This window comes from Necator americanus, chromosome II (genome assembly GCF_031761385.1).
Source record: "Necator americanus strain Aroian chromosome II, whole genome shotgun sequence".
NCBI lineage: Eukaryota > Metazoa > Nematoda > Chromadorea > Rhabditida > Ancylostomatidae > Necator > Necator americanus.
The window spans coordinates 19,331,374-19,342,999 of NC_087372.1; the positions used below are offsets into that span (position 1 = coordinate 19,331,374).

An 11,626-nucleotide genomic window follows, 5' to 3' on the forward strand; every position below is an offset into this window, starting at 1 on the left:
TATGTATGTATGTATGTATGTATGTATGTATGTATGTATGTATGTATGTATGTATGTATGTATGTATGTATGTATGTATGTATGTATGTATGTATGTATGTATGTATGTATGTATGTATGTATGTATGTATGTATGTATGTATGTATGTATGTATGTATGTATGTATGTATGTATGTATGTATGTATGTATGTATGTATGTATGTATGTATGTATGTATGTATGTATGTATGTATGTATGTATGTATGTATGTATGTATGTATGTATGTATGTATGTATGTATGTATGTATGTATGTATGTATGTATGTATGTATGTATGTATGTATGTATGTATGTATGTATGTATGTATGTATGTATGTATGTATGTATGTATGTATGTATGTATGTATGTATGTATGTATGTATGTATGTATGTATGTATGTATGTATGTATGTATGTATGTATGTATGTATGTATGTATGTATGTATGTATGTATGTATGTATGTATGTATGTGTATGTGTGTATGTATGTATGTATGTATGTATGTATGTATGTATGTATGTATGTATGTATGTATGTATGTATGTATGTATGTATGTATGTATGTATGTATGTATGTATGTATGTATGTATGTATGTATGTATGTATGTATGTATGTATGTATGTATGTATGTATAAGTCTACTTCGCTTCTCGCGTCTAGCTTCTGAGCTAAACTCTCGTTTGTGTCATGATGTATTCAGGATTTTCTCGTTGTTCTTTCACGACCTTTCTCAATTTTGACCCATGTAAGTAGGCTCTCCGAACTTTTCACGTCTCACGTCACTGATGTTACAGAAACTGGATTTAATTTATTCTTCGTCTTCTGGCTGATTTAATTGTCCACGTCATCACAACTATTGTAATAAAGTTCTTTTGACAGTTCCTTCTTCCCAATTGAATAGACTTTCCCGTCATACGATGAAGGAATTGGTAAGTAGCTCATTACATCACAGCCTCCCTGCAAGTGAATGGTTATTGGTACTTTGTGTATAAAATGAACCAGGTGTTGCGGGGCACTCTGAAGTCATCTAAAGTAGCGTGTGAGGTATTAGATACATGTTTGAATCTGCTGCTCTATTTCCATAAAACAATAAACGCAGTTATGTAACACTGAAATCGCGAAATTTATTGCGATACTGGGGAAACTCTACCAACATATTGTAGCTGTTGATGTGGCAGTGGTATGCCAAGCATCATATCCTGAAGAATGGCAAAACAAGGAAACAAGCAGTATTGTCGCTCTGTGCATGCGGCATGAAATAGATGAGGGATTTGGTGCTGAGTTTCTCCAGGTATAACGTGTCTACTACAGTCATTCCGACTGGAAAGAAATGAGCTTCAGTGCTTGATTTGCTCAAGCGAGCATCAACAACATTGTATTTGCTAGGTCGTGTGCGGCGGCGCAGTTTCTTTTTCTTTCCCACAAAATACGACCAGCATATAATATTCCTGGTGAAGAAATCTGACCAATGGATGACCGTTCTTCATGTTCTGCTTTTTTTATCTCACGTAACCCATTTGTTCACAGATTTTGCCTAGAAGCGTCCTCATAATTTTCCTCGCATGTGGCCAGAAACTCAAAGTTAGGAACGAGCTAGCTTGACGCATTCGATTAGCTGCGTTGTAGCGAGTGGTCTCTGCCAATAGTTGTTGCGCAAGCTCGAATAACAACGTGGGTAGTTCGGCAAACTGTGCACGCAGCTCCGTAGAGTCGATTGTCGCAAAGGGTTCGCAGTTGCCGCTACCTACCATCATGTATGTCTGCAAGACAAAATTATAAGAGCAGCTGTGCAGTCTTCATTGAGACTTACATATACGGCTCACCTGATTTCACTTTTCTTAGGAAATTTTAGCAGCCTTATGTATTCTTGATCGATGACTTAGGACAGAATAAGCTTGTTAATGACGGAACTTAACAGATAGAGAAATGGTTCAAGATGTGGTGTGCTCGACTCTTCTACAATGAGTTCTTACTTATACTGGTCATGAACCTTGTGTTTCTACAGATGTGCGTGCGTTGCAAGGATGTTGATGAGGATTTGTGGTAGGTTCTTCAGATGTTTCCATCTGGTCCAGTCGGGCAGTGTGCGATTTTTCATCGCAATGATGCATGCTAGATTTCAGAAGGAAGGACCCAAAAGATGAAATGTCCATTTTTTCTAAGATGATATTGAGGCGGTTGGCTGTCGAAGAGATCAATGTACTGCAAAACAGTAGCGTCACTCTCTTCTAAGCACAGTCTGTCGAGCGCATGTCCAAGGAGTACAGAGGGTTCACTGCAGGCCTAAGTAAGTATGAGACTTGAGGTTCGATTAAATGAACATGACTGAGGCTTAACGAAGATTTTTGACTGCATTTATATTTGAAACCTGTGAGTTCAATTTTTGAAGACTGAGAAAGTCTTGCCCTACTTTCCCCTCAAAGTCACTTTGGAATTCTGTTGCTGCGCGACAACATGTTTTTATCCCTGATTATCCGGGTATTTCGAGGGTATTGAACGAGGACAATGAAAGAACAAAGAGAAAGATTGTGTGAGACTGCACTGTCCGGACAGCAATTTTTGTAACAAACTCACTCTTCGCTTTGGATCACATTTGTGCTCAATCCACACATACGCTTTTTGCGAAGCCCTCGCTTTCTTGGATCCGCTGATTTTGAAGGACCCATCAGACGCGGTTTTGACATTTGCCGCTACTTCGCCTTTCATCACTGTTGTAGTCTTTTATCATGACTGAGGAAAATTATGGGAAAAATTATGTTCTTACGTGGATCTGTGAATTTCAGCTCAATCTGTTGATGTGCGGCTGGTTTACCATTACATTCAAGATTTCCTTAAACACGCATTATGAAAACGAATCCGCTTCTAGAAGAAAATGTCTGCATACCAGTCACAGTGAAGGTCTGCTTACGCGCAAACGATGAAGCCGTGAGAGCAATAAAGGTGGCGAAGGTCAGAAGCATTTCCCATACCGTCTGGAGCGACTCACTTCCCTTTTATTCGTACACTAACTCGTTTAGAGACTCATAAATCTCTGCACAGAATAGGGTGGCCAGGTATAATGTCATTGAGGTTGACAGTATTTGACGCCAATTCTCTCCGACATTGCCTATCCATAAAACAAGTTGTAATCTATGGGGCATATGATAATCGTAGAATGATTTTTATGGGAACTAGTGATGTACATTAATCAACAGTACCACTAAAGTAGTTCTTACTCCACAGCACGCTTCCTCAAAAGAATAAAATGTCAAAGGTATTTAAATTCAGATCCAATTTCTTCTACAATTTGAAACACTATGACTTCTGATATTTCGTTATCAGATGTGTTGGATCGGTTACTCTTTCGCACTGAATATGATGATTTATCCACACAGCAGCTAAACTTCTTTTTCTCAGTAATAAGGTTTATTTGAAGCTAATACATGTTTCTTTTGTACTGGTCACTCTCCTAGACTATTCCAGATTATATAAAAGTCTTAGAAAATGACTTCGAAAATAAATCCCTCATTAGTATTTTATTCTGGATTTCTGCAATTTTATCTCATAGGATAATTATACGGCAAATTCGATGTTTGCAACATTTTTACGGTGAAGGAACGCTTAACGGTTCACATTCAGTTGTAGTAATTGCCGTTGCTGTTGTTGTGTATCTGTCTGTGCTTGTTAATTGTTTCAACATGTTCTCTGACTATTCAACACTCCAAACAGTCGGCACGACGGACTTTCATACAATTTTCCTGAGGACAAACTTACCGAAAATGTAAAGAAAGGCGCTTGAATTCACGAATGGTAAGCGAGTAAGAATAAAATTAACTGATTTATTACATGAACTTACGCACGTCAATGTCCTTAAGTCCATTTTAGGATTTATACGTATATGAAGGTTCTCATATTCACTTTTTTTCTGACTCATCGTGGAAAGTGTAGAATAGAGCTTTTGTTTTAAGCATGTTTGGGGTCATGAAGTTTATTAGGAAGAATAGATGACTTAACAGTTTTCTTTTTTCTGCGTGGAATGTGTTCTTGAGCATTTGAGATCCTCCGTAGGAGGTGCTGACCCTATATAGGCTATCTTTTTTAGTTCTCTTCAATAGAATTTTGAAGCATCAGGCTCCATTTGAACTTCATGTTATAACGATAAATTATTTAAAGCATAGTTAACTCTGTGTGTGTGTGTGTGTGTGTGTGTGTGTGTGTGTGTGTGTGTGTGTGTGTGTGTGTGTGTGTGTGTGTGTGTGTGTGTGTGTGTGTGTGTGTGTGTGTGTGTGTGTGTGTGTGTGTGTGTGTGTGTGTGTGTGTGCGGTGTGTGTGTGTGTGTGTGTGTGTGTGTGTGTGTGTGTGTGTGTGTGTGTGTGTGTGTGTGTGTGTGTGTGTGTGTGTGTGTGTGTGTGTGTGTGTGTGTGTGTGTGCGTGTGTGTGTGTGTGCGCGTGTGTGTGTGTGTGTGTGTGTGTGTGTGTGTGCGTGTGTGTGTGTGTGTGTGTGTGTGTGTGTGTGTGTGTGTGTGTGTGTGTGTGTGTGTGTGTGTGTGTGTGTGTGTGTGTGTGTGTGTGTGTGTGTGTGTGTGTGTGTGTGTGTGTGTGTGTGTGTGTGTGTGTGTGTGTGTGTGTGTGTGTGTGTGTGTGTGTGTGTGTGTGTGTGTGTGTGTGTGTGTGTGTGTGTGTGTGTGTGTGTGTGTGTGTGTGTGTTTGTTTGTTTGTTTGTCTGTGTGTGTGTGTGTGTGTGTTTGTCTGTGTGTCAAGAAATTCGAAAAAGGGGGTGCGACGGGTCCACCCGGAGTCGGATAGGTGCCCTATGGTCAGTTAGCTATAAGATGGGTTGCAACGGGTCCTGCGGTGTCCGATTGGTGAGCCAGCGCCAGATACCTATGGAAGGGGGTGCGACGGGTCCACCGGCGCCAGATACCTATAGAAGGGGTGCGACGGGTCCACCAGCGGCAGATTGGTGCCTCAGCGCCAGATACCTATAGAAAGGTGTGCGAAAGGTCCAGTGGCGCCCGATTGGTGCGCCGGCACCAGACACCTATAGAAGGGGGTGAGAAGGGTCCACTGGCGTCGAAATAGTGCGCACTAACTTCGTGTGCATGACGCAAAGGATAGATGGTTGCAGCCATTTGATAGCCGAGGCTATTGGGCGTTTTGTTTTACACCCTATATGACTCCTCCGCGTGTCCATTTCCTTCTTCGTTCGCCTCAAGTTGGTAGCATGCCGCTCTCAGAAAGTGGAAACACGCATGCAAACGGGTGCTTAAATAGTAGCAATGTTTATGTGATCTGCCGTGGAACGTTATCTTTATCAGTAGAGTGATGTCTTTCACGTCATTTTATGCCAACACAACATTCTTTAATAATTGTTTATAGAAAACAAGAGGAAAACTCATATTTCGTGTGATACTTTTAAATCTTGTCTATGATATATTGAAAAGGAGTGTTTGAAGCTGAAGTTCGAATGTTTTCGAAATGTAGAACCGACGCGTTTAGGAAGATGTCTATGAAATTTTTCGCCCTTAGTTACAATATAAAAAAGGAAGAAAGATTGTTGGAGATGCACAAGCCCAATTTCGTAGAAAACGGCACTAATATTAATTTTCGTTAATCAGTGAAGGCGAGCGAAGCCAACTCCACAGAAAGTCTGAAGTCCGGCTTTAGCCGGACGTTCAGACTGGTAAAGGATAAAGGATAAAGTCTCTGGCGTTAATCAATCCGCTCGGGATGCGTCTCCACGTTCACTTCAATTCAGAATCGTTTGAGTTTTACGAACGTGTAACTGGCCTATACAATGACTTGCGGTGGTTAGCCGATGTGTCAAGTCAGTGTTTTATCCTCCCAGACAAGTCTGGTACCAATTTATCGACCACGAGGGGATGAAAGGCTTGGTAAGCACTAGGGCGGACTCGAACTTCGATCGCGCAGGAAGCGGAACCTCTAACCGCTACACTACACCCGCACTTAAATAGGAATACCAAAGTGAATTAATCTTTGAAGAAAACAACAACACAATCGAAAAAGGACAAGTTGTTGTGTCATGGTTATGTCGTTTCTTTCCTTGACTTATCCTGAAGTACCTTTAACAAAAGAATAAATAAGCATGCGTTCAGTTATATCGGAAGGAAAGGATGCACAAAAACAGTAGAGAAATTCTCCGGTGATTTTTGAGTTTTCTGTGCAAGTAAAAAAAGATCATGGAGCAAGAATATGTTCTTCACTATATGGAACCTAGAAAAAAAAACTTTCCACTAAATGTTATGCTGAGGAAGTATGCAAAGAAATTCGGTGTTTCAAACGAAAGAAAGTGCGGAGGAGGAACAGCAACACACTTCTGCTAAAGACAACGTAAATAACCTCGCAACATCATTCTTTCCTTTCTTGCACCACTTTAGTACTGGCAGCTATAGTTCTCGCGTATAAAGCGTTTGTGTGCCTTTCTCCCTGTCAAGAGTGAGTTCTCCATATGAAATTTGTGATTTGTCCAACAAATAAGCTTCATTTGTACACTATGGGAGGACAAACGTTTTCCCCCAAACCCTTGGGACTAGAGACTTGCAACCTGCCCATGAGTTTTAAAATTTACGCATGTCACAGTAATAGAAAAGAGTCTCCTGATTCCGGAGGAAAGCTGTAGCGCCAAGAAAAACGGGGCTGCAGGAGTCATATAGGCTACTAAAACGCAAAAGGACTAGGATGACGATTTGTACTTGTAACGCACGTACGCTTGCATCGCAAGCGGTCATCGAAGATCTGATGATGCAGCCATGCAAGCAAGTACGAGGTCATCGGACTGACCGAGACGCGACGACGCTACCCTCTCAACGCCGTATACGAAACTAGAGAAGAAATGTTCTTAGGAGCATGTGACAGTAGAGAAGTTGGTGGAGTTGTCATCAACACGAGTATGGCAAAGAACATTGATTCTCTGGAACAACTTGCGACCCAAATCGGACGTCTGCGTGAGAAAATGTGGTTCAATGCCGGCTTTGACAATCTTCGTCGCTTACGCTCCAACATCAATTTACGAAGAAGAAGTCGATGCTTTCTATAACAACGCTAAAATTGGCCCGAGAAGAACCCTTGAGAAACTTCACATCGGGAATCACACATCTTCACAAGTAATGAAATCGACCACATCACCGTCAATAAAAGGTTTTGCCTGACGGATGTCGCTGCTGTGCCCCTCCTCCGTGGAAGTTCTTCGTTTGCAGAGAGAAGAGAGAGCCGCGAAGTTCAGAAAGCGAAGTCCCAAACTATCATTAACTGGGATCTCTTTGCTACGCTACCCAGTTATTGGAAGATTTCGCAATGCACAACATCGACGAGGAATACGAATAGGAATTGAATACCTTTGCGACTACACGAGGAAGGCTGAGTTTTAAAACCACGAAAAAATGCTTGTCCCTCGAAATTCTTGAGTTGAAGCGTGGAGCAGCACGAGCCACAGACAACCAAGAACTCATGTGCGAGCTCGCGAGGTTTTGCAGAGAGGCCATAAAGGAAGATCTTAGAGAAGAGAGGAGAGCAGAAGTGCTGGCTGAAGGCGGGAAAAAGCATCCGCTATGCCTGTCGAGACTTCGCGAATCGCAAGACGATGATGATTATTCTGCAGAACAAGAAGAGAACAACCATAGAGAAGGTGAATGAAGAACTGTGGAGGACCAGCAAGACCGACTTCTACTCTACGACTTCTACTCTGAACTCTTCGACAGCCATGTTCACTTGCCTCCCCACAATCTGAGGGAAAATAAGAGTGTCATTCCAGAGGTTCTCTCGTGCTAAGTACGACATGCTATTATGTCGGTAAGAAATCGTACGGCACCCGGTCCCGACAGAATAAGACCAGAGTACCTGAAAAACCTTCCGCCAGTACTCATCAACACCTTGGCGAGACTCTTCACTCAATACCTGTCGGAATGCAAGGTTTCTAAACAGTGGAAAACCAGCGAGACCGTGTTGTTGGATAAAAAGGGAGATCCGCATGACGTCGATAACTATCGCTTAATCTGCTTACTATCCATCATCTACAAGCTCCTTACAAGAGGGATGCTTAATAGGATTGAAAAAGTCTTGGATGAAGGACAGCCATGCGAGCAGGCATGGTTTCGAAAAGGATTCAGCACTACTGACTACATTCATACTCTTTCGAAACTCATCCAGATATCAAGATAGTACAAGATGCTGCTCTGTCTCACCTTCATCGATTTGAAGAAGACCTTCGACTCAGTTGAGGCGGAAGCGGTCATGGAGGCCTTGGACAGTGTGACACGACAGTGTGAAACATTCTCACCTAAGACATTCACAGGCACCCTCGAGTACGCTATGCGAAAGCTGGAATGGGATGACATGGGGGTTGATGTTTGGCAGTTACACCGTGCTGATGACATCGTTCTAATGACAACTAGCATCAGTCAAGCGGAACAAATGCTGACCGAATTCGACGAAACATGCGGATGCATAGGTCTTCAGCTGAATCTGCAAAAGACGATGTTCATATGCCTGGATGGGTCTCGGATGCCTCATCACCGCTCAACGGAACGAACATATGCGAGCGCACAAGCTACGTTTATCTGGGCCGAGAAATTAACATGACAAACGATATGACCTTTGAGCTGGACGGGAGGAGAAGAGCGGCTTGGGGAGCATATAAGAGCATCGAGGATGTAGTGAAGAAGACCAAGAATATCCGGCTCTATGCTCATCTTTACAACACCACCGTACTTCTTGATTTTACCTATGCTTCGGAAACCTGGGCATTTCGCAAGCAGGAAGAGAACGCGGTGAGCATCATTGAACGCGCAATTGAGACAGTGATGCTAGGAGTATCCCGCTTTACACAAGCTAGAGAAGGGATTCGAAGTCCTCTCCTACGTCAGCGGTCGAAGATTAGAGACGCGGCCGAATTAGCCAAGAAAAGCAAAATAAGGTGGGTCGGACACGTGACACATGTCCACTGTGCACGTGACGCGCTTTAACAACAACCGTTGGAACGGGGCTGTGAGCGACTGGGTTTCCCGCGATATTAAGCGCACAACAGGAAGACGGTCGACCTGATGGTCAGATTTCTTCACGAAATCCTTCAAAGAAAATTATGATGCGCTTCGTGTCCCAAGCAAAAAGAGAAACTACTGGGCGACTGGCACGCGATCGTAACAAATGGAAGAATTACTGCCGCTAGCTCGACCAGTTCGAAGATCAACGGGAATCAAGCTGACCAATAAAATCGAAATATAGAATCTCGAGAAGACTGGAATCGGATATGACAAAGTTTAACGTTATCAACACTTCCAACAGTTTACAAGAGTAGAAATATTCTCAATAATTTTTGCTGGCATTTTACGCGCAACAATAGAGTTCTGAAATCTTTCTTGCAAGGAACGTCAAGTAGACATCAGTCAATGTCATTTGCAAAGAAATGTCATTTGCATTTGGGCTGTACTCCGATCGACCCTTTAAAACTTTCTGACAGTGATTAGGGCTGTTTTTCTAAGGTACTCTCTGTCGAATGACTCCTACGTATAAAATCAAGGGGTGAGTTATTAAGCTTGTGGCTTTTCGGATGCTATAGGCTGGCATTGCAAACTTACAAAGAGTTTCGATCACACCAACATGACTTTGTGAAAGCTATAATCTTCTCTATAAAACTTCCTCAGGTTAATTTCCTTAACACAAGCTATGGCTTCCTCTACACATTTGACCTTGGAACATACCGCAGATTAACAAAACCAAAATGGATCCATCTTATATCTATCTTCTCAATCTCAAAGAGTCGAAAGAGATTAGAAAGAATTGTTTGCGAGAGTCAGCTTCGTTTCGCACTTGGTTCCCAATTTCCGCTTAGGAAGGACATAGGTAGCCTCTCGACCGGTTATGAGCAAGGTCAAGCGTACAGTTGGGAAAATCCCTCCTAAAAACGACCCCCCCCCCCCTTCCTCGCACACTCTCCCAAAAACGACCCCTTCATCTCGTTCCTACTAGTATAGCTGCCCACATAGCAATCAAAAATTGGGTATAATTAAAAGAATTAGAAAAAAAACAAATGAACGCCTAATAAATAAGATAATACGATGTAATAAATAAAAAAAATTGTTTTAAAAAATAATAATGCTACAAGTAACACAAAATATATTATAATATATTGTAATATTGTAATACAGCGGTATTAATAGAATAAATAATAACTAAAAATTATATGATCATGTTAATTATATGTTCAAGATGATGCGTGACGTGTGCCAGGGTAGCTCGTATGGAGATGTGGAACAGTGCAGTGAGAAGACAACACAGGAAGATGTTTATTAGACTTTACATATATAATAAATCTAATAAATGCTTTTAATCTTCTATTTCGAGTAGCAAGGATCTCGAGCAGAGAGACTCCCCGATTAGCTCCACATGTTGCTGTAGTTCACGGTCACGATTTCTTTGCCATCTTCTACTCACAACGCAAGTTTGAGCAGAAATAATGTTAATAGCAGAAAAAATCGAATTTCAAAGAGCTCACAAATAGACTGGAAAAAAGTGTTTGCAAGGAAAAACCCTTATCAGTAGCGCGAGGAGCATAATCAAAACAAAAGATCCTAGTACTGCGATGAGCAGTGTATAAGGTTGATCTGAGAGTGGAGCTGTCGTCGTCGTCGTCTTAGGTGGAGAAGTGAGCCATGCATCTCTCAACTTTTTCTTCTTTGCCAGCCACTCCAATGAAGGTCTTAATTTGGAGTTAATCTCATTAAAACGTATAAAGCTCTCCTCATCAGAAAGGGTGGAAATATCGTGTTACATTTGTAAATACTGCAATTAGTGTATAAGTAGATCCAATAAATTATTATCACTAGGCCCGAAGATTAAAAGACGTGTCAAGATAATAAAGAAAGACTAACTAGAAGGCAGTCAGGCTGTCGAAGATGCTACCGGTAGGTCGCGACCCATACCACATTGGCTACTCACCAAAAACATCCTTCATGTATATTTGCTCGGATTAGTACGGGGTAGACGTTACTGCAAGAATTAGAAGTGAGTCAGTATATATGTGGACTGGAATTTAAAAAGATGAGTGAGCTCTCAATCTGTATTCGGCAACACAATTGTACTGTTTGACATTGATAAAGAGATGATCAAAAGTTCTATCCCCGCCGGAACCATTATTTTTGCAAAACAAAAAAGTGCTGGAAATGAAAGAGAACACGTACAATTATCACACTATTTCCTATTATTTACAAACAATTCTGCTCATCGACAATGGGAATGAACGGATGAGAGTTCGATCTCCGCAATTTTCTACACTCTACACACAATTTCACTCATTGACAGCGGTTACAGACGATGAATAGTTAGATCCCCGCCGGAATCTAGATTTTTACAAAACCGGAAAAAAAACCACTGAGAAGAACATTTTACCGGCTATTTTTTGAAACTGTATTCAGAGCACTGTTTGCCACATACATATACAGAGTTTTACAGAAGCTATTTTAGCGATTAGAACCAGGCCTTAATTGGAAATTACTGCTGGACAGGTCTGTTTTTTTTATCTTGAAATAAACATGAATAACGCACTAATAAAGAGATGGAGGAAGATGAAGGTGGCTGCGTTCTGTAGAGGAACATTTGCGCACCA

At 41.5% G+C, this 11,626-nt stretch overlaps 3 protein-coding genes across 5 annotated transcripts; 2 read left to right on the forward strand and 1 right to left on the reverse strand.

The window, feature by feature from the left end:
• Nucleotides 1–858: 858 nt before the first annotated feature.
• Nucleotides 859–2,987, reverse strand: RB195_018485 (uncharacterized protein; the record flags this gene model as incomplete). The annotated part of the gene is made up of 4 exons (XM_064185950.1): nucleotides 859–984; nucleotides 2,602–2,735; nucleotides 2,792–2,857; nucleotides 2,912–2,987. 4 exons carry the CDS (start codon nucleotides 2,985–2,987, stop codon nucleotides 859–861), a joined length of 402 nt encoding a protein of 133 aa, XP_064041831.1.
• A 3,718-nt stretch (nucleotides 2,988–6,705) lies between these two features.
• On the forward strand, nucleotides 6,706–7,659 carry RB195_018486 (uncharacterized protein; the record flags this gene model as incomplete). 2 transcript variants are annotated; one of them, XM_064185952.1, is made up of 3 exons in its annotated part: nucleotides 6,706–6,786; nucleotides 6,870–7,130; nucleotides 7,438–7,659. In XM_064185952.1, the coding sequence occupies 3 exons, from the start codon at nucleotides 6,706–6,708 to the stop codon at nucleotides 7,657–7,659; spliced, it is 564 nt and encodes a 187-aa protein (XP_064041832.1). The 2 variants fall into 2 exon arrangements, with proteins under 2 accessions (XP_064041832.1, XP_064041833.1); XM_064185951.1 differs by lacking the exon at nucleotides 6,706–6,786 and having other exon boundaries at nucleotides 6,990–7,130.
• A 531-nt stretch (nucleotides 7,660–8,190) lies between these two features.
• On the forward strand, nucleotides 8,191–9,190 carry RB195_018487 (uncharacterized protein; the record flags this gene model as incomplete). Of its 2 annotated transcripts, XM_064185954.1 has the most annotated exons (3): nucleotides 8,191–8,422; nucleotides 8,482–8,938; nucleotides 9,040–9,190. In XM_064185954.1, 3 exons carry the CDS (start codon nucleotides 8,191–8,193, stop codon nucleotides 9,188–9,190), a joined length of 840 nt encoding a protein of 279 aa, XP_064041834.1. The 2 variants fall into 2 exon arrangements, with proteins under 2 accessions (XP_064041834.1, XP_064041835.1); XM_064185953.1 differs by lacking the exon at nucleotides 9,040–9,190 and having other exon boundaries at nucleotides 8,191–8,604.
• Nucleotides 9,191–11,626: the final 2,436 nt, after the last annotated feature.